This window comes from Lagopus leucura, unplaced genomic scaffold (genome assembly GCF_019238085.1).
Source record: "Lagopus leucura isolate 7727_CA_CO unplaced genomic scaffold, USGS_WTPT01 Super-Scaffold_774, whole genome shotgun sequence".
Taxonomy (NCBI): Eukaryota; Metazoa; Chordata; class Aves; order Galliformes; family Phasianidae; genus Lagopus; species Lagopus leucura.
In genome coordinates, this window is record NW_024962258.1 from 3,551,919 (window position 1) to 3,573,804 (window position 21,886).

At 42.1% G+C, this 21,886-nt stretch overlaps 2 protein-coding genes across 2 annotated transcripts in view; one reads left to right on the top strand and one right to left on the bottom strand.

Annotated features, from left to right (window-relative positions):
- Positions 1–189, bottom strand: part of PPIP5K2 (diphosphoinositol pentakisphosphate kinase 2) — a 50,709-nt gene extending 50,520 nt beyond the window's left edge. Inside the window, exon 1 of the mRNA XM_042864957.1 lies at positions 108–189. The gene's annotated coding sequence lies outside the window, so the exon portion shown is untranslated. The remainder of the gene's footprint in view (positions 1–107) is intronic.
- Positions 6–14,780, top strand: GIN1 (gypsy retrotransposon integrase 1). Its single transcript, XM_042864971.1, has 8 exons — positions 6–99; positions 6,320–6,465; positions 7,415–7,608; positions 8,773–9,078; positions 10,228–10,416; positions 10,514–10,681; positions 11,123–11,411; positions 14,250–14,780. Exons 1-8 carry the CDS (start codon positions 74–76, stop codon positions 14,546–14,548), a joined length of 1,617 nt encoding a protein of 538 aa, XP_042720905.1. The 5' UTR covers positions 6–73; the 3' UTR covers positions 14,549–14,780.
- Positions 14,781–21,886: the final 7,106 nt, after the last annotated feature.

The following is a 21,886-nucleotide window of genomic DNA, read 5'->3' on the forward strand; positions in this document are numbered from 1 at the left end:
GCCACATAAGTCCCGACCAGAGGGGTGGCGACGCTGCCGCCGCTGCTCCTGAGCGACCGGGAGAAGGCTGTGGATGCGCCAGTACCTCTGCAGGAGCAGGTGCGTACCTGTGGCTTTGCGCAGCGCCCAGCGTGACGCTGACCTGGCTGCGGATCCCGAAGAAGGGGGTGCAAATCAGTAGCAAAGAGCGGGACGGGGGGGAGGAAAAAGATCGCGCCGGTGCCGCTTCACGCATGCGCGGGCCTCACCAGGTGGAGCCGTTCGGCGGATAGCGACTGTTCGGGGCTCCCAGCGTGCTTTGCGCGGGCTGCGCAGCGTGCTTTGAGCGGCGCAGTGCACCATGGGGGCTGTAGTCCTATCGGAGGAGGTGGGAGCGGCTCCTTTCTCTCATGAGACGTTCATGGGGACCTAATAGCAAGCATGCCCTGGGGCGGCAGAAGTCTGTTACCATTCACGGAGGGTTTTGGTTCTGAGGAGATCATGCAAGGCTATCTGGAGAATTCCTGCTTCTGGTGCTGCTTGGTCAGGGTGAAAACAGCTTTGATTTATGGTTGCTTAGGCACATCAGTACAGGTTAGGGGTTGACCTGCTGGAAGAGAGCTCTGCAGAGAAGAGTTTAGGGATCCTAAAAAAAGAAAGGCAAAAGCCCAGCTTGAATTTAACCTAGCCACTGGTGTGAAAAGGAATAAGAAACTCTTTTATAAATACATTAACAGTAAGAGGAGGACAAAGGAGAATATCCACTCTTTGCTGGATGAGGCTGGGAATGTGACCACTGAGGATAAGGAAAAGGCAGAGGTTCTGAATACCTTCTTTACGTCTGTCTTTAAAAGTCAGACCAGTTATCCTCAGGACACTCCTCTCTCTGACCTGGTAATCTCAGCTGGGGAGCACACTAACCCCCCTGTGATTCTGAAAGAAACAGTCAGAGACCTACTGCTCCAGCTGGACTGTCACAAGTCGATGGGGCCAGATGAGATCCACCCGAGAGTGCTGAGGGAACTGGCGGAGGTGATAGCCGAGCCGCTTTCCATCATCTGTCAGCACTCCTTGCTGACTGGTGAGGTCCCAGAAGACTGGAGGCTTGCCAGTGTGACTCCCATTTATAAGAAAGGTCGTAAGGAGGATCCGGGGAACTACAGGCCTGTCAGCCTGACCTCGGTGCCAGGGAAGGTTATGGAGCAGATTGTCTTGAGGGAGATCATGCGGCATGTGCAGGGTGACCGGGGGATCAGGCCTAGCCAGCATGGGTTCGTGAAGGGCAGGTCCTGTTTGACCAACCTGATCTCCTTCTATGATCTAGTGACCCATCTGGTGGATGAGGGAAAGGCTGTTGATGTGGTCTACCTAGACTTCAGCAAAGCCTTTGACACTGTCTCCCACAGCATTCTCCTGCAGAAGCTGGCAGCCCGAGGCTTGGATGGGTACACTCTTGGCTGGGTAAGGAGCTGGCTGGAGGGCCGGGCACAGAGAGTGGTGGTGAATGGAATCAAATCCAGCTGGCGACCGGTCGTGAGTGGTGTTCCCCAGGGGTTGGTGCTGGGGCCTGTCCTCTTCAATATCTTTATTGATGACCTGGATGAGGGCATTGAGTGCACCCTCAGTAAATTCGCAGATGACACCAAATTGGCTGGAAGTGTCGATCTGCCTGGGGGTAGCGAGGCCCTACAGAGGGATCTGGACAGGCTGGAGAGCTGGGCTGAAGCCAATAGGATGAGTTTCAACAAGGCCAAATGCCGGGTCCTGCACTTCAGCCACAACAACCCCAGGCGACGCTACAGGCTTGGGGCGGTGTGGCTGGAGGACTGCGTAGAGGAGATGGACCTGGGGGTATTGATTGATGCTCGGCTGAACATGAGCCGACAGTGTGCCCAGGTGGCCAAGAAGGCCAATGGCATCCTGGCTTGCATCAGAAACAGTGTTGCAAGCAGGAGCAGAGAGGTGTTTGTTCCCCTATATTCAGCACTAGTGAGACCGCACCTCGAGTACTGTGTCCAGTTTTGGGCCCCTCACTGCAAGAAAGATATTGAGGCCCTGGAACGTGTTCAAAGGAGGGCAACAAAGCTGGTGAGGGGTCTGGAACACAGGCCATATGAGGAGAGGCTGAAGGAGCTGGGAATGTTTAGCCTGGAGAAGAGGAGGCTCAGGGGAGACCTCATTGCTCTCTATAACTTCCTGAAGGGAGGTTGTAGTGAGCTGGGGGTCGGCCTCTTCTCTCGTGTCATTAGTGATAGGACCAGGGGGAATGGTTTCAAGCTACGGCAGGGGAGATTCAGGCTGGACATCAGGAAGTATTACTTTTCAGAAAGGGTAATCAGGCACTGGAATGGACTGCCCAGGGAGGTGGTGGAATTGCCAACCCTGGGGGTGTTCAAGGAAAGGCTGGATGTTGTGTTGAGGGACATGGTTTAGTAGGAGCTATTGGGAATAGGTGAACGGTTGGACTGGGTGATCTTTTAGGTCTTTTCCAACATTGGTGATTCTATGATTCTATGATCCTAGTAGACAGCAGGTCGGCCATGAGCCAGCAGCGTGTCCTTGTGGCCAAGAGTGCCAATGTATCCTGGGGTGTATCATGGAGAGAGTGGCCAGCAGGTCGAGGGAGGTGATCCTTTCCCTCTGCTGCACCCTGGTGAGGCCACATTTGTAATATAGTGGCCAGTTCTGGGCTCCTGCCTTCAAGAAAAAAGAGGAAACTTCTGGAGAGAGTCCAGTGGAGGGCTGGATGATGAGAGGTCTGGAGCATCTCCCTTCTGAGGAAAGGCTGAGAGACTTGGGGCTGCTCAGTCTGGACAAAACTGGAAGAGGATCTTATCGATACTTACAGATATCTGAAGAGTGAAGTCAAATGAATGGGGCTGGGCTCTTTTCAGTTGTATACAGGGACAAGACAAGGAGTGATGAGCACAAACTTCCTGCAACACGGGAAGTTCCATACAGATATGAAGAAGAACTTTACCTACCATGAAGGTTCGAACAGGCTGCCCAGGGTCATGCAATCTCCTTCTCTGAAGATATTTAGAATCTGCCTGGATGTTTTATACAACCTACTGGAGGGAACCTGGTTTAGTCGATGGTTTGGACTAGGTCATCACCAGGAGTCCCTTCCAGCCCCCTACGATCCTGTGATTCAGGAAAAGGGGGAAAAGAAACACAAATGTTCTTGAAAAAACATTTCATTTACAGAATCTCAGAATCTTATTGCAGTTTGTGTGGGGATGGAAGATGGACATTAAAAGGCAAAATAGTGAAGTATTAATAGCCATGGCTGTTTTGACAAAGATTCTAACACAAGAGCAGCTCTGCTTACAGGGAAGTATCAGTCTCTTCCTTCACTGTAAAACCATATATTCCTTCCCTACTTCAAAGTACCGAGGACTGATGACTCATTATATAATTAATTCATTTGTATAGAGTACTAGCTATGGTATGAATACTGATAGAAGTATTGTGTAAATTATCTGTGGTAATGGTTTATGCTAAAACAACTGAAACAGAAGGTTGTGTAACATGTTTTTGGTTTTTTTTATTTTTATTTTTTTTATTATTAGACCAAGTGCACAGACCTAAAAGTGAGTGGGGACACAGCAAGCTAAATATGCCGGAAGGAAATTCACTTAATGCTTTCCTTTTAGGCAGGAGTCCAGCAGCCTGCTGAAGCACTTAAATTTGCTGGTTCAGGATTACACGCAATAATCTAAATGCTTGTGGATGCTACACAAGATACATAAACGTGTTCTTTCTTCATAAGATTATGTGCACTCTGCCACATTTCTATAACAGAAACTGACATTGCAGGAATTAAGTCAAAACTTCTGTTCAGCTGAAGTATAAGCTGCACTGCTTCTCAGATAGATCTTACTGCTGTGCAACTTTATTTTTTTAGAACCTATAACCATATATTACATAGGGAACTTTCACAGTCTCAAGCAAGACATGTGTGATCAGATCTTTCATGCTGAAAGAATAAAGATTGTTCTGGAACATCTTTTCGTGCAGCATATGAAAATCTGTCACCATCCAAAATGGACCAGCATCTCTGCTATTACTTCAGAAACTGTACCCAGCCACTTGTGACTTCCAGGCATGCTCTTGTAACTTCAGGCTGGCCTTCAGGAGTAGCCCTAAGTGAAGACACATTGAATGCATATGCTTAGCAGATGGAATATTTTAACTGTTCTTTACCAGTAATCTTTTACTATCAGATATGCTAGTTAATTAACTGCTTTAACAATGCAGAAACAATACATGTATCATGGTAGCCTCACCTTTCTTATTGCTGTTATCCAGTTTACCAGCTCAGCTGCTTTGGCTTGTACTATCAGATATAAATTTCCAAGGAATGCCAGCCAAGATAGCTAAAAACAGTACTGTCTTCTGGATTCACTCCTCCCTTTCCTGAAATGCTCTCCTTTCTGATGGGAACAGTTGTTTAGTTGTGGAAATTCTCTCAATTATGACAATTTTACTTTGAAATTGTAATGTTGAATGATGACTTGGCTATTTGTGCAAGCTGGATCTAGGTTATGCAAACTGAAATATTCAGTGGGTCAAAGGTCTTGTCATTGGTTGAATGAGAAGTTCCTGGCATGCATTTGGCATTGATAACACAGCCAAGCTACATAAAAGGAATAAGATATTCTATAAATAAGATACAGCATTTCACTTTCTCAGGAAAACAGTGATTAAAAACAGATATAATCACAGTGGAGCTCTTTACCTTTTTCCCACCCTAAAAATAGTAAAGGCAGGTGAGAATCTAGAAATTGGAAGCTAAATATCCTAGCTTATACATTGTGCTTTCAAATAACATTGACATGTAAAGAGGTGGAGGATTCTGGAGTGGCTGGATACTGTCACTTTTTTTAATAATTATGTGCTGCTTAGCAGATATGGCAGACAATCTGACTATTCCTTTTAGCAGGCTGCATGTTGTCACATTGTCTGGTCTTGTGCTGCTGGAAAGATGAGGAAGAAGTTTGGTTTAATGCTGTGGATAACGGGCATTCATTTAAAACAACGTGGCAGGCTCTAAACCTGATCCTGCTCTAGTACAGGTCAATTAGAGCAGGATCAAAAAGCTGTTCCATCTACATGTTCATTACTGCAGGAGCAGATCTGAAGAAAAGAAATCATGAGCCTGTTGAGCCTGTGCGAATATTTCTGCTTATCATTAATTGGTAATTATTTTTAGGCTATTCAGTGGTACACCTAAGCTTTTCCTGTACCAATGACGCATTTTACTAATGACATTTTAGTTTATTAATGTGATCAGAGAAGTCAGCCCATGTCAGGGAATTAATTATTAACTTGCAGACAGTCTCGTTTGGGGCTTCAGAATCCGGTTGTCAAATGAATTAATGAAGAAAATAAATGTGTCAGTCTCTGTCTGGGAAGTTGTTTTTTTCCCATTTGTCTGTGTGGTTTTTTTTTCAGATCAGGGTGACTGTTTGGACGCATCTAGTCCACAGCACACCTCCATGTGAAAGCTATCTAAATGTTTAAAAGTAAGACAACCAATTTTTCTGATTTAATTTCACCTGTCATTCTCCAGTGAATATAATGGAAGATCCTATTGTTTAGAAATTTCAAAATACATGTTGACAAAACCAGTGTTGTGTATGGCAAAATGGTGTGTCAGGTGGCGCTCATGATTGCCCGTGTTGATGATGGAATGGGACACCTCACCTATGAAAACAGGCTGAGGGAGATGGAGCTGTTCAGCCTGTAGAAGAGAAGACTGCGAGGTGATCTGATAGTGGTCTTTCAGTGTCTAAAGGGAAGCTACAGGAAAGAAGGGGACAGACTCTTTAGCAGGATCTGTGGCAACAGAGCAAGGGGAAATGACTTCAAGCTCAGGGAGGGTAGATTTAGATTACATATAAGGAAAAAATCTTTTACAGTGAGATGGTGAGGCCCTGGCTCAGGTTGCCCAGTGTTGTGGTGGATGCCCCGTCCTGGAGACTTTCAAGGCAAGGCTGCAGCAGGCCCTGGACAGCCTGATCTAGATGTCCTTGTGCACTGCAGGGGAGTTGGACTAGATGGCCCTTAGATGTGCCTTCTGACTCTAGAGATTCTATGATAACATGCAATGAATGGTACAAAAGGCCCTCAGGTGTACAAAGCTTAACAGCACTTGAAGCAATTTGTGGGATTGAAATACAGCTGCTTTTGGGAGGAAAAGCTCAATTAGATAAATTAATTTGCTACTTCACTGGGGTACCTCTGTCTAAACTGCAGTAATTTTATGAGTTAAACCAGGGAAGATGTGTTGCTTTCATAGCTGCTCCAACTAACAAATGCTGTGCGTTTTGAACAGGTTAGCAATGGTCCGTAGTGGAAAAAATGGTGGACTCCACCTGAAACAGATTGCATACTACAAAAGAACGGGGGAGTACCATCCCACAACGCTATCAAGTGAAAGAAGTGGAATCAGAAGAGCAGCCAAAAAATTTGTTTTCAAAGGTAAACATCTTCTTCCAAACTAGTCTGAGAAATTGATTTTTAGGTGAAGATTTACTGATACAAACACTGAGAGTGATATCTTGCTGTGCAGCATGCTGTGATTTTTAATATACATCCTCCATGAATAAGCAGCCTGCCTGTCCCTTGTTAATATATAACAGAATGTTTACAGAAACTTAGTCTCCTCTAGTTTTTGCTCAAAAGTTTTATGTATCTGTTAGAAAGACAAACATTAATTTAGATACTGGGGAACTCTCTTTTGCAACACCTTGTTTATGGGACAACAGTAGAAGTCCTGCTCTGTGGCTGTTGACAAGGAAGGTTTGGGTTGGTTGAAACATTTTGTGTGTGACTGGGCAGCAGGACTTTGCTCTGTTACCTTACAGCCTCCTGACCCACCCCAGCTTTGTTGTATCCCTGGGAAGACATAAGGGAGCCTTTGCATCTGCTTTGCGCTCTCAGTCACATCCAATCCACCCAACTTTTTTTAGAGAGAAGACAGGAAGGAGTTAAAGCCACAGATCACAATGTGTGGTTGCTTGGCAAGCACTCAATGCACCTCATGATACTGCCTGCATCCCTTTCACACCCCAGGACTATCTTGTGTTACTGTTGAAGATCTGTGGGAACAGTGTGCATTCTGACCTGCCCTTTTAACACCTCATGTCCAGATAGTTAAATGTTGGTGAACAACTGGTTCTTAAGAGAAAATAATGAGAGTCTTTTTAAATCAAACAAATCAGGGGGGGAGGAAAAAAAAAAAAAAAAAAAAAAAAAAAAAAAAGAGAGAGAGAGAGCACCACCCACAACAAATCTACTTTCACACAAAGGTAAAATGAAGTTGATTTAATAAATTCTGCACTGAATCATTCCCAGTAGTTCAGCAAACTGACCAACTATAGAAGGCAATATTCTTGATTGTAACTTGCTGGTATTTTTCTCTTTCCAGAAAATAAATTGTTCTACGTTGGAAAAGACAGAAAACAAATGCGCCTAGTAATTGTCTCAGATGAAGAAAAGAAAAAGGTGCTTCAGAAATGCCATGAAAATGCTGCAGGCACTCATCATGGCATATCAAGGACGCTGACTTTAGTGGAAGCTAATTACTACTGGACCTCTGTTACAAATGATGTCAAACAGTGGGTATGGTCACATAGCTACAGGATACTTTTTTTTTTTTAATGTAGTCTTTGTTGCAAACATTTTACAAAATGTAAAATAACAAAATAACTGTACATATAAAAAAATAAATAATACATATAAAAAATAACATACAAAATAACTGTATGACTTTGATACAGCATTCATCGTTGCTTGATGATGAGGTTACAGAAGCTTACAATCAAACTTTAAGTAGCCTTTATGTCAAAGTGCAGTGCTACTTGTCTCAACTGTGTAGCCAGCTATATTGTATAGCTGTACAGCTATGTAGTATGCTAGCTACTGGTAGAGAGACGTGACTTCTTTCGGTGTACTGGGCACTTCTCTGGCAAGCCCTTTTACATATCTTTGTTAGGCTGCAGCATACCATCCCGAGTGCACAGCTGGCCAGAGTGACTGCTGGCAGATGAGAACGGGCCTCTGCCTTCCAACTTAGTGTGTTGGGGAAGCAGTTAAACAAATCACTACTTTGGGATATTCCTTCTCCTTCACCCAAAGATACATTGACATAATCCCTAGGCAGAAGCTGATCCTTGAGCAAACTGTATGTGAACGTTGTTCCTTGTGACCAAATTATTGCTGCTATCAGCTTGCTGCATCACCTGAGTACTTAGTGCAACTGTAACATGAACCAAAAATGAGTCTTGCTTTCACTCAAACCTGGAAAATGAGTTCTGTCCTGTAGATAAAGCTGATCTGTGTTGTATGTGGCAGATTTTGCTCACTGCCATTGTTTACTGGCTGCAGCATTTGCAACAGAAGCAAAAGGGAAATGATTGAAATTGTTTTATTTCAAGCTTGGGTGCTTCATGCTTCCTTTAGTATTTACTGACGGTGATGAAATTTGAATTTGATATTATACACCTGAACTAGCACGGTGCTTTTGGGATGAGGGGAGCTCAGCCTTGAATTGCTGCACACACCTTTCCCCTGGTCTTCACTGTGCTTTAGTTTGGTTTTATTTTTCTTATCCTAGGGCTGGAAAAATGTAAGGGTAGCCAATCATAAGAAAGATGATAAAATGAATTTGATGTGATCTGATCTGACCTGACTTACAGAGGAATAGTAGAGATTTATGATATTTCATTGTTGTAAACCTTTACCATCACTTTTTATTGACAGGATCTTCCCTTGCTTCTTCACTAGGTGTATGCGTGCCAGCATTGCCAAGTGGCAAAGAGTACAACCACCACCACACTCAAACCATACCCTATCAAAGCAGAAGACCCCTGGACAGCAGTCACTGTAGCCTTAATGGGTCCATTTAGAGCTACCAAAAGAAGCCACAAGTATGTCATAGTCATGATAGATTTGTTCACAAAATGGACTGTTATCTTGCCTCTGCGTGATACTTCAGCAGCTGAAATAGCTAGGGCAATCATCAGTGTGTTTTTCTTATATGGACCACCTCAAAAAATGCCTATTGACCAAGGGAAGGAGCTTGTTCACCAGGTAAGTCTTTACATAGATGATTTGTTTTTTCAAGAAAAATGTATTTTTCTCCTCAGTAAATTTGCATTTTAGGCCTTTAGTGAGGAGAAAAAAAGGTAAATCTTGAATGCTTATTCTCTTTATTCTCTTCTCTTTTCCCAGAACTGTTTTCTTTGGGTAAAGAACAAAGCAAAATGACTTTTTAATAGTCATACTGCATATTTTGTCATGTAGTTGGACACAATATTTTACACACCAACATTCCACTGTACTTCATCTATCCAGTATTTCATGTTGCCCAATATGGCAGATAAACCAATGTCAAAATACACTTAGATATAGTGAACTTTGTCTGATCCTCACAGAAATTATGAAATCATGAGGCTTTGATATGAAAAAAATAATAAATTGTGTTAGTGGCAGAAATACATTTAGAAACCGTTGATTACTGTATGCTGACCCATACTGATTCCTTTAGCACTCACTCCTAGGTTTAGACTGTTATGTAAGAGTAGGTTGCTCCAAAAGTAGTGCCTCATATTTATTTCCATGGAAATGAGAACAGTACAGTGACCAGTCTCTTTGACAGAGCTCTTATTTCACAGAACAACTTCTCAACATAGCACCATTAACTACACTATGAACAAGAACCTGCATACTGTGCTCATCAAAATCTGCACCAATGGAAGTGACCCACTGTCACCACTGCTGAAGCACACCACTTCACTGTGCTCACATCCACTGTTGGGTCACTGTAAACATTCAGCAAATGTTGATGAATGTCAGTGGGTGCCATTTTTTTTTTTATTTTTTTTTTCCTACATGGTGGATTTCAACGACAAATCTTTGCTTTATATGCACGTACTTCTATGTCAGACGCAGTTTTATCAGACTGCCCCTCTGCTTCAGTCTGTCACGTGTCAAAAATATATAGTGGAATATTGATGGAAAGGTCCAACATCTTCTGCTCTACCAGCAACAGCCACTGTGGGCCAATGTAATAAAATAGGAGGCATTACTTTCAGAACAATCTTTATATAGTTTATATAGAAGACTTTTGCTCACTCGCCACCTCACCAGCAAAATACTCAGAAAACCACTGAGTATGTTTACATTAACTGCATACAAAAAATGGAAAATTTCAGTAATTGTCGTATTTTTCTTTCTAAGATAAACAAAGAACTATTTGCACTGTTTGGAATGAAACAAATAGTATTGTCTTATCCTCAAACCAATGAAGTGAGTGAAAGAACATGCAAGACAGTCAAAGCTTTTCTGAACAAATACTGCATAGATCATCCAAACGATTGGGATGAACATTTGTCTGCTATTGCCTATGCTTTCAATTTGACTAATTTGGTAAGTAAGCATTCTTCCTCTTTTGACTGAAGTCCCACAAAACATGTGCAAAAACTGCATACTAAATTGGCTTGCTTCTTGCCTCCCAAATAAATAGGAGCCAGATCAAAACACCCCTTATTTCCAGATGTTTAGTCGTAACCCGTATGTTGTTGAACCAGTGAACATATGTGTGGAAGGAGAAGACAACATGTTTGCGAAAATATTTGAAGCAACTAGAGGAGCTAATCAAGCACTTGAAGAAGAGAAAACCTCAAATGGCCAGGTACATGTTTTTAATTTCAACCTTTACTAGGAAGGAGACTGATGAGAAAAGAAACACGAGATGGAGAGATTTAAGTTTGAAGTATAACCAACCTTTAGAGCAATGCTTTTTTTTTTTTTTTTTTTTTTTTTCTTTTTTCTTCAGCTTGCAATCCCTGGGGTCCAGTGTATGTACGCTTATGTGTAAGAAAATAAATATGTTTCCAGAAGATTTGTGCTTGACTTATAGGACTGCATATTCGAGGAAACTGAAAAACGTTTCCTATGGACTATTGATTTAGGACATGAAGATAAAATACATTTCTTCAGAACACTCCAGTTCTACATATGATGACATTCAAAGACATTTAATGTTAAACTTCTGCATTATTAATCAATGTTATGAAAATATTTGATTATTTCTGGATAAAGAAAACGTAATTCATTTAAATGTCTATTGCAGGTGGAGAAAACCACTTCAGATGAACAGAAACCTAGAAATAAAATCAACATCAAAAGAAAGCCAAAGCAGTTAAGTACCCTTCGACTTAAAGTTGGTCATGAAGTCCTCAGACAGAGAAAAAATTGGTGGAAAGATGGTCGTTTCCAGTCAGAATGGGTTGGTCCTTGTATTATAGATTATATTACAGAAAATGGCTGTGCAATATTAAGAGATGCCACAGGATCCAGATTGAAAAGGCCCATCAAGATGTCTCACCTCAAGCCGTACGTAAGAGGGTCCAATGAAAAAGGTGTGTGTGCATATTTTGTATATTTGTATATTGTTAACTTTTACTGCCAGGAGTGTTAGGTGAGGTTATCACAATGAAAAAGTATCACTCAGATACCAGGGTGAATGGAACCAACACTAGCTAGTGGAGAAATCATTACAGTTGTTATTAAATGAGAACAGAGTGTGTTAACGGCTTCAAACCTATGCAGACTGTGGAGCAAAGTTAATGAATCATGTTTGAAGTCTTTAAAAAAAAATTCTGTTTAATTGCTTCTAATATGTGGTTTGGCCCTGTTCATGCTGGCTGACAGAAATATTCTAGAAGTATAATCAGACTGAACTGTATTCATAGAGCATCTTCTGACTGTGTTCTTGTTTTGATACAGACAGGATCCATATTGATTGTCTTTGTGCATTGGAAATGTTTGTCTGTTTGTTTGTGCTTACTCTGGCTGGTACAGATAGTACATGTTTAGACAAAAAACCTGTCCTCTAAAACCTTGCACTACGAAAACTACTTCAAAAACCTGACTTGCAGAGAGTTTGTTTTAAACTGCAGTCATGAAGAGGTAAATTCCTAAACACTTAGGTAACCAGCTGCCACTATTTCTCTTGCACATTCTATGTACCCTTTTACAATGGTCTGTATTAATCAAACAACAGCAGCCATTTACGTTCTGCTGATGCTGCCTGTGGGTCACTTCAGGCATCTGTAGGAAAAGGAATTCCCAGCATTTGGAAGACTTCTGTCACTGTTGTTCAGGATACTTGAAAAGAAAAGTGGAGGGATTTCCACCTCTTCAGCACATGTGGTTGGGCACTAGTTCTTTAAAGAGCATCAGTTATGTTGAGACAGCCCTTGCTTCCATCACATAAAACTGAGGGTTTACAGAGATGAAAGTTATTCTGGATTTTCACATTAGGAGCTGGTAACAAGGCCATTTGTCAGCCTCTGCTGCAGCTTGTGTCACCAGGACTGCAGTGTCACATAGGTTCTCTCGGATGCTGCTGTTGCTGTAGGACCGTGATTCTGTGGCTTCCAGCTCTTGGCTGAACTGCTGAGCTGAGATGCAGAGTCACGTGCCTGGCCTGCAAGCAGTTCCTGTGCAGCTGCTTCACCAGCTTGAGTAAATTGTATCTGAGTCTGGAAAGCAAAGTGCAGCCGTCTTTGTAGGATTAGTCTGACACGTTCACCAACAAACGTTGCAGAAGCGGAAAGCAAAGGGAGGGTTTCTTCCCTTTCCCAGGGAGTAACTGAAGATTTGTTGTCTGACATAGGATGGGAGGGGCGGGGGAGAGAGAATCAATGGGTTATGCATATGTATGAATTCTAAAGTTATATTTTTATATTCATACATATTTACACTGCGGAGAGAAGTAAACTAGGTTTGTCCAAAGTAATAGACAGCCTTTACTAAATGGCCTAACAGAAGTCAGGAAAGGAAGCAAAGCTTCATTAGAATAATAGCAGTGAAACCTGGCAGTGAATTACAGCTTTTTCATCCTTAAAGACACAAGTATCTGTATTTTAACAAAGGACTGTTCTTTGTTAGCAACTAACTTATTATTCCTCTAGCTCTGGTGTGGCAGACTGATAGCTGTCCCTTTGCATAACCTTGAGTGGGGACAAAGTATTTGCAGCTGTCTCTCTGAAATGAATGTGAGAAAGTGCAGCTTAAGTGAGGTGTCCATGACCTTTTAGTACTGCTACAGATTTTGCTTACACTCCAGATTTTTAGAGCAGGTTTTCTTCTGTTTGTTGCACTAGAAGTATGGGTTTGAGCTTTTTTAGCAGGAAAGACAAAGGCTGAAAATTGAGTGCTTATTTTTTTTAATATGATTTTAAAGTTGTATGCAGTGAAGAAAGGGCAAGTAGAAGCAAGGCATTTTTCTAGCCTTTTGTAACACTCTTGGTCTAAAGATAAATCCTGAGTCAGTGCACTAGTATATACTCTTGGCAGAAGCATTACAAATTAGAAGTCTATGCAAACCTGGGTTGCTTAGGTGTTTGAATGCCTGGCAGAGGTTGCAGAGCACCCTGTGTACACAAGCATTCTTGTGTCTGAAGCAATATTTTTTTCATGCATTAATGTCGTTTAGTTTAGATACTAAACTCAGGAGAATTCATGTGGTTCCAATGCTCAAGTGATTCAAGAATGTGCATAGACAGATTGAGGACACATCTGTTGAGAATTGTAACTCCTGAATGAATTCATAGTCCCTAGAAAACTTATTTTCCCAATAGTGTCCTCATCTGAGCAAGAAGATAGGTCCTAATGCCATATTCCAGGAGACAAGTATAAATTTCATGCTGACGTGCATTTAATTTGGCATTTAATTTTATTATATCTCCCTTGGAAAAATCAAACACAGTAAGAAAAGTTCAGTAGAGCTATATAGTACTAATCAGTGCTGTTGTCATAAAATTCTATAAAACTGTTTTAATTTTTAATTCTGTTTTATTTCTCTTCTCCCCCCCAAAAAAGAAGCTATTGTGCTGCACTGCAATTTCCCAGCAAGAGTTTGGAGATGCCACATTTCTGTGAACGTTGGTGCACAAAGCAGAAGAATGTGCATGTCTATTCATTTAAGTTACTAGCTCAGTAGGTGACTATGACAGTCTTCAAGCTAGTCTACAACACAGCAGAAAAAAACCAACAACTCTTCTAAACATCACAACCATCATTTTGTGGATATATGAGATGCAACCAGACATTTATTGTTTAGTAGAATTAAGAAAAGCACATAATCAGGCTGTTGTTGCTCCAGTAATCCAGGTGGCACCCCATTGTCATCTTCACTATGGCTTTCAGTGAACTAGAAGGATCTGCATTAAAGGGTGCTTTCTGTTTTGCAGATGACCACTACTTTTTACAAGATGCGATAGTTGTTGACCATGACTACACTGGCTTATCTGAGAGATCCTATAACGCAGACCAGCAGGATCCTGCTGCTGAAGAGGAAATAAATGCCTATGTGAGAAGTGTCACGTCTGCTGTGCAAACACCACCTTCAGCCTGCAAAGACCAAGAATCAGCAGATGGTGGACATCAGTCTGAGATGACAGAAGATCATTGCGTTGAACCAAACAGTGCAAAGCCAGCACAATGGCCTTCACCTTGCTGGACACTTGAGACCAAGATAGAAGATTCTTAAGCAGGCTCATGGCTTTTTATTGACAAACAGTTTGGAGTACATGTGGCAGACAGACAAAGTTTGAATAGTTCCAAGTTCCTCAACCAAATCCACTTTGCTGTATGAATTTAAGAATACCGAAGTGGGCATTAAAAAGCAATCACTCTGTTAACAAAATGTAGGCACAACCTGGTAAAAGCACGTGTTCTACTGTACATACTTAAAAACAAGTAAATTACCGGCGTTAATTGAAGTGGACGTTGAGAAGTAAGCATTCAATTACCAGTACTGTCACAACATGGTAAAAGCACGTGTTCTCATCATGCCTTTGTAGCTCAGTTTATATTAGTAAAATGATTATAAGGCCCAGCTTTACTGTTACCCTCTCAGGACACAACATATTTCGCTGTAATGACCTTTTCCTTAGTCCTCATGTGACTCATTCCTAACAGGCAGAAGTGTTGTGGGATGCACATAATCTAAACAACAGAAATTCTGTCTTCCCTGTAGAAGGGCAAAGAAACTGATATAACAGGAACAGGAAGTTTCTTTTCCTTTTATGAAACTGTTTTTTATTGTTCATAAGAAGCTGCAAGCTCTGATTTTTACGTTTTTGAATTTATACTCTAGTCCACAGCTCTAAGGTGTCACAAAACTAAAGCTGCCAAAAGTACAGGTAATGTTTTGCATATGGAACAGCAAGGCCTTCAGCTGCTCCCTTGCTCATCAAAACTCTGCTAGGAGAGCAGTTTTAGTTCCTCACGTATGCCAAAATCATAAGAGCAGTCAGCATTCATTTGTTCTTTCTTCACAGGCATCTGGTTTCCCTGAGTGATACATCTTCCCAGAGCTAGCATAGATTGGGAGATTTCTGCTGACAGTGCCCAGGGAAAGGTGAGGAATGGTGTTGTTCATTCTCTGAATTCATTGAATAAGTTGTTGCAGGCCTGGACTTCCTGCCAGGAAGACTGTATTTCTTGGTAAGATTAAAATGTGGCTGTTCCTAAAGTCAGCTGAGCAAAAACTCTCGTGGAAAACTGATGAGTGCAAGCTGTTCCTTTTATAGGGGAGTGACAGGAAGAGGAAGAATGCTAGCAAGGGGCTGAATTTAGAAATGGAGCAGCATCCATTTGATACTGCAGAAGACTTTCTTCTCCTGCCCTCTGAACACCTGCATTCCTTACCGTCTCTGCTGCTGGCTATCATATGGCATTTAATGCAGGTGGCTTTTAGATTAAAGGAGTAGTTATAATGGTAGTCTTTAGAGAAAACCTGGAAGAGGAAAGTATTATTTATTAAAGGCTTTTATTAAACTTAGGTAAAAAGGCTTTATCCACAAGTCTGATTAGGTACCCAGCTCATGTAGGAACTCATACCTTTTACAGGGCATGCCTGTGGTATAATGGTTCAAAGCTAAGTGAAAGAACAGTATTCCAGGATCTGATCTTAAAATCCATCTAAAAATGCTTTCTTTTCCCTGCGTATATTTTCCCTGTTGAGACTGTTTCAGAAGGCAAGAGCCAGGCTCACAGGCTGTGCCAGCAAAGCTCTATTTGTTACTCGTGCACAGTTCCGTGGAGCTCTTTTCTATGGCGGGTGCATGGGGGAGCTCTGGCACAACACATGCTGTGTGCTTGTTGTAGCTACACTGGAGAAAAATAAAATGCTAAGCTGACAGTAGAATAGGAAAAACAGTACCCATTTAACAGTCTGTGTAATGCTGATCATTCAAGTTTCCTGGTAATGATGGTCTACTGCATTAACAGGCAAGCATTAGTGCCCCTTGGGTGCACCAAAATGAGGCCTTCTTTGCACACAGGAAGTTTATTGAAAAAAGGAGAGGGTTTTCAAGGTAATGATTCGAAAAACAATCACTGGAAACTGTGGAAAGGATACCACCAGGAAACCTGAGACATGGCAAATAGCACACGGTGCTCTGGGAAACTGGAGGAAGCTTCCGCCCTCGCCCTGGGTAAGTGCTGCACAGTGCACACTTGTCAGCATGGTGAGCACAAACCTTCTCAGTAAATGCACAAGTGCCCATCTGCAACCAGGCATGAGGGCCTGTTCTATGTGGGACAGTAGCAGAAGACTCTTATTCCCTGGCAGAATTCTTAGAAATTCTGTACTTTAATAGAGTTTGTGCCCCCTCGTGGCAAGTTGTTCAGGAAGGAGGAATAGATAGGAGAACACAGCATGAAAAAACAGCCAATTTGCTCGCACCTCCCAGCATTTTTTGATTTGATTTTGGCACCAATTATCAGCTAGCAATTAGTTAGATGAAAAACGTGTCAAGGAAAAACAAAAAAAGAGAAACAATTTGCTGGCAAAAAGCCTCTGTATGAACACTCAAAGCGTTTCAGTATTGAATGAAAAACCATATCTCATATTTGAATACTTCCTTAACTCTTGTGTAGCATTTGCTCATCCTGGGTTAATGTGTTCCAGGTCTAGACAATATTTGATATTTTAAAGTTTTTCCCTCCTTCTCCCAAGAACGGAATGTTCCCTGTTGAAGGACAGCAATGACTTACGAGCTGCTTTTCACAGCGAGCCGTTGACAAATCTTCTGGAACCACTGCTTTTGAAAAATAGATCAATTTCCTTTACTCATGGCTGTGCAATGTCTGTATCAGTGCCCTGTTGTGGCTGACATCGTTACTCTAATGACATCAGAATCTGTTTGCACAGTTGCCTCTTTGGTATTTTCAAAACAGGAAATGAGAAGAAATATTATATTACTATTTACAGCAGTTAAATAGATGTTTTCAGCTAACTCACTGGACTAACTAGAACTAAAATACGCAAGCACTGCAGTCTCACCAGGCAGTAGAAAATCAGCACAGAGGATGCTGCTTGCACATGAATCCAACAGAAGTCAATAAGACCAGACAGACAATTAGAAGGCTGAATAAGTAAATGGGAATTAGCAATGTCTTCAGGAGATGATCGATATTATCCCTTTTACACACAGTAGATAACCTAGCAGTAATAACATAGTAGGCCTGTGGTCCTACTATGGAAAACCTGGTGTGTAGACATTTATGATCATAGAATCACAGAATTATTTGGGTTGGAAGGCACCTTTAGGATCATCTAGTTCCAATTCCCCTGCTATAGGCAGGGACACCTCCCTCTGGATCAAGTTGCTCAAAGCCCCATCCAGCCTGGCCTTGAAAGCCCCCAGGGAGAGTGCGTTTGCAGCTTAACCCTGGACAACCTGTTCCAGTATCTCACCACCCTCACAATAAAGAATTTCTTCCTAATATCTAGTTTAAACCTACCTTCTTCCACTTTAAAACCATCTCTCCACATCCAGTCTCTACCTGCCCTTATAAAAAGTCCCTCCCAGCTTTTTTTGTAGGCCTCCTGCAGGTACTGGAAGGTCACTATAAGGTCTCCCTAGAGCCTTCTCTTCCCCAGGCTGAAGAGCCCCAGCTGTTCAGTTGAAGAACAGTGCAGAACATAAGCTCTAATTTGGCATAGAAGCCTCTTGAGAAAGAAGTAACAGCAAATCAGGCAGTAATTTTATTTTAAAATTTGTAATTCAGGAGCTGCCTGAGAGCTGTCTTCCCTAACAAGTTCCCCTTTCCTCCCCTCTGCTTTTACACAGCCCAACACCGCACTTGCAAGTGTTAGAGTACAGAAGCCATACTCCAGTTATGGGTACTGCCTGTAGGTGTCCTTCTGCTTTCAGGGCTCCTGGATTCCCTGATTGTGGGGAAGGGGCCTGCAGGAGCCATGCTGACTTGATAGCAGATATAGGTGGGCTGTGAGTAGGCTGTGAGCAGGACAGCATCCCCAGCTGCAGACTGTGCTGCCTCACTGCAAGTTGCCAATGTGATGGCCCTGAAATGATGTGGATAAAGCTTTCCATAATTAACCAGATGTTAACTCAGGTGGGCCTTTTCTGGGTGCTCAGAAGGAATCACCAAGCTTTGATCTGCAGATGGGGAATACTCAGAGCTTCAGCTGATGGCAAGAAGCAGAGCCTTGCATGTGTAAAATGATATCCAAGTGGGTTGAAAGGGAATAAATCAGATTACATAGACACTGTACTTCAAAGTAGTTGAAATTTTTTTGTCAGTTTATGCCTTAAATCTCTCTATGCCTCACTGCTGCCTCCTGTACAAAGTGCATATCACCGTGTCAGTCCCTAGGCACACTGGAAGAAGTACTCACTACTCTTCACAAAGTTGGCAGGCACAGCAATGGGAGACCCACAGAAAAAGGGCCACAGGAAAATGAGGTCTGTATTCTCTGCAGAATTTCAGTTACAAGTGGTACGTAATACATGGTAATACAGTAATAAATTTATCCCCATCAGAGGGATAAACTTGGCACTGAGTGTTCATCCAGTCAGAGGCATCATCCATCAGTTCTGCAGATTAAAGACCCAGAAAAAGTAGAGCAGGAACTCATCCTGTAGAAATGGGAGAGGCTTCAGCAAACTTAGCTTTTCCAGCTTGATTACTTCTGTTGTCTGACAGAAGCTGTCTGTCTGTCAGTGTGTGGGGTACTCACTCAGATGCCAGACTCAGCTCTTGCGACTGTTATGGCCATGGGCTCCATTTGGCTCTGCTCCCAGCACCAACAGCCACCAGGGCATTAGCAAGGTATGACAACTCGTGAAGCTGCTATGCAGTGGTTCATTTTTCCAGGAAGGCCTTTCCTCCTTAGACTGCATTCTCAGCAAAGGCTGCACTTTGGTATTCACTTCATAGATGCATGCCATTTTTAACGTGCTAACTGAAATCTGCTTTAACACACTTGTTCCAAATATACCCACAGCCATAACACCAGTTTTGCATTTGGTAGAGTCAGTACGTTCCTAGCCTTTCCAGCAGGTTGGATTGGTGCAAGCAGACAGGGGAAATCCAGCAGAACTGATGGTGGGAGTTGGACCTGGAGTGGGCAGCAGGCAGGATGCAGCCTGGAGCGCTCCTTCCTGTGGGCATATGGATGTGGAAAACATCAGAGCAGTCTGGGACTAGATGATAATTGTGAAAGTACAGATGCATTTCTGAAGCAGCACGACCCATATTATTTGAATGCTGCGTGACTGACCACTCACAAAATATGTATTATACAAAAAGTCTGCTTGTGCATTAGGCCGCTTGCACCTTGACTGCCATGGTGCCAAACATTCCGTACAGCTTTGTGGCTTACACAAAAATGGACACTCACCAAACCTGAGGGCAAGGTCTCACAGAGCAGTGCTGCAGCCTGAGACCCATCTCAAGAGAATAAAACGGCAGTGTTGAGAGATTCTCTCCTTTTTAACACAATTCTCTCTTCAGCTGTATTCTAAGAACATTATAAAGCCACAGTGAGAAGCGTGGTGGTGGCGGACAGGAACTGGGGCAGGGTTCTGTTAACACTTGTGTAAACAGAAACCACTTTCAGCCTTCGATGGCTTGCAACAAACCTGGAAACTTGGGCTGCTTTACCCCACCCGGCTACATTTTTCACATTCTAATTATTAAAAAATAAAATAAAATAAAATAAAATAAAATAAAATAAAATAAAACCCTGTATTTGTTAGTTTAAAATTGGCAACTAATTAATAAAACTATTTACAAGAAACAATTTTTTTCCGTGCCATCTTTGTATGAGGGTATAACAATACTTCCAGTGCAGGCTCTTAAACAAATGTCTCCATATTTAGTGGTGGCTTATTTTTTTTTTTCATTACTTTGTATGATGAAATCAGCCAGGGGGTTCCTAGCAGAATGTCCTGCTTCACATGGAAATAACTAATGGAAACATTACCAGAAAGGAGCAGAAGGAAGCAGGTTGGCATTTAGAAAAATCTGATGCCCCTTGCATCCTGGCTCCCACGCAGCTCTCCCAGTGCTCGCCTAACAAAGCCAGCCAGATGCTCTTTTTGTTTTGAAGCTACCAAGGCCAAACCCAGCAGCATGCAGGTTTTGCTTCAGCACACAGGCAAATTTTTCACAGGAACTGGAGAGAGGTTTTGGGAGCAGTTACATCATAGCAATATTTTGCTAACAAATTTTGATTATTTGCAATGGAGATACAACATTTTCAGTTCCAAGAACTAAAAAATATGCTTATTTGTACGTAAAGGCAAAAGAGGGTGCTAAAACTTCAGTTTATTACCGTCTCTTCTATACAGAAAATATACAGTGGCTTAACTTCAGCTTTTAATCGTGACAAGGTTGTCTTCGTAGTATTCACTCGTGGCTCTCAGTACCGTGACCCACACCCCTGAACCCTAACGCTGCGCAGCAGGGCACACACTGCTGACCCAAGTTTTGGTAAGAAAGAAATAAACCCAGCTTTCACGAACTAGAAGCAGTTGCCATTTACAGTATTGATCTATAAATCCTCATTAACTACTACAGCACACTGCTTAATTAGAAAATTCTTCTTAATCAATGTGCTTCCCAAGGAATCCTACCCACTGCTGACTCACAGCTGGCTCCTGGGATGGCTCTGCATTGTTTTGCCTGTAGGAGCCACCTCCCCTGTCTTCCCCTCCCCTCCCATTGCTTCCAAAAGTAGGACAGAAAAACACTGTCAGCACTAGGAAAATACACAATATCTGGAGAGGAAGCAACACAGAACACATCTTATGAAATGGAGCCTATATTCCAGCATTTTAGAAAGTTATCTTAGAAAAAAAAATCTGTCCAGGATTCAAAGTACTTTTTCCTTAAGGAGAAAATATATAAAACCACTCAGGCTGGGTGAGAAATCCTGCTTTCTGCTGCTGTGCAATTACCTTTATTGCCTTGGAAATGCTGCAGCCACAAGGAACCCAAAGCCTATTTTTTGAGCACTTTGCATCAGCAGCAGTGCACTACAACACCCACAATGATGATCATGAAAGCTGTTTCATAAAACCCTGTGGCAATTACAGCTGCGTACACTCTGCTTATAACTCAGGTTTTAGAAGGAGATTAATCACACTGTGATCCTCAAAGTAGACTGATAAATCATGACAACGTCACACAGTGATTCACACATCGATGACTCAGGCAGGAGGACAAATATCCGCCAGTCTTCTGCTCCAAGAGGGAGCACGTTAGGAATGGTTAAATGGTTAAGCTTGATTTTGTACGTGTATGTAAATCATGAGTTGTTAAAACAAACAAACAAAAACAAAACAAAACAAAAAAAACACCACAAAAAGCCCCAAAACAAGGAAACCAAACCGTGTGCTACAGCAAAATATTTTCCATCTTTCACACAAAATAGCACTTTTTCTCCTCTGATAGAAGACTTTTTTTTTTTTTGGTATTTTTCCGTATTAAGTAGTCTGTGTAACTTTTACAAAAGTTGTATACAAAAAACTTAAAAGCATGCAAAAATTCCAGAGTACACTCAGCCAGC

Excerpts from the sequence above, each read along its gene's own strand:
- GIN1 (XM_042864971.1), top strand. The coding sequence starts at position 74 with ATGCGCCAGTACCTCTGCAGGAGCAG. Across the intron at positions 100-6,319 it reads CAGTACCTCTGCAGGAGCAG|GTTAGCAATGGTCCGTAGTG; the intron begins GTGCGTACCTGT and ends CGTTTTGAACAG. Across the intron at positions 7,609-8,772 it reads CAAATGATGTCAAACAGTGG|GTGTATGCGTGCCAGCATTG; the intron begins GTATGGTCACAT and ends CTTCTTCACTAG.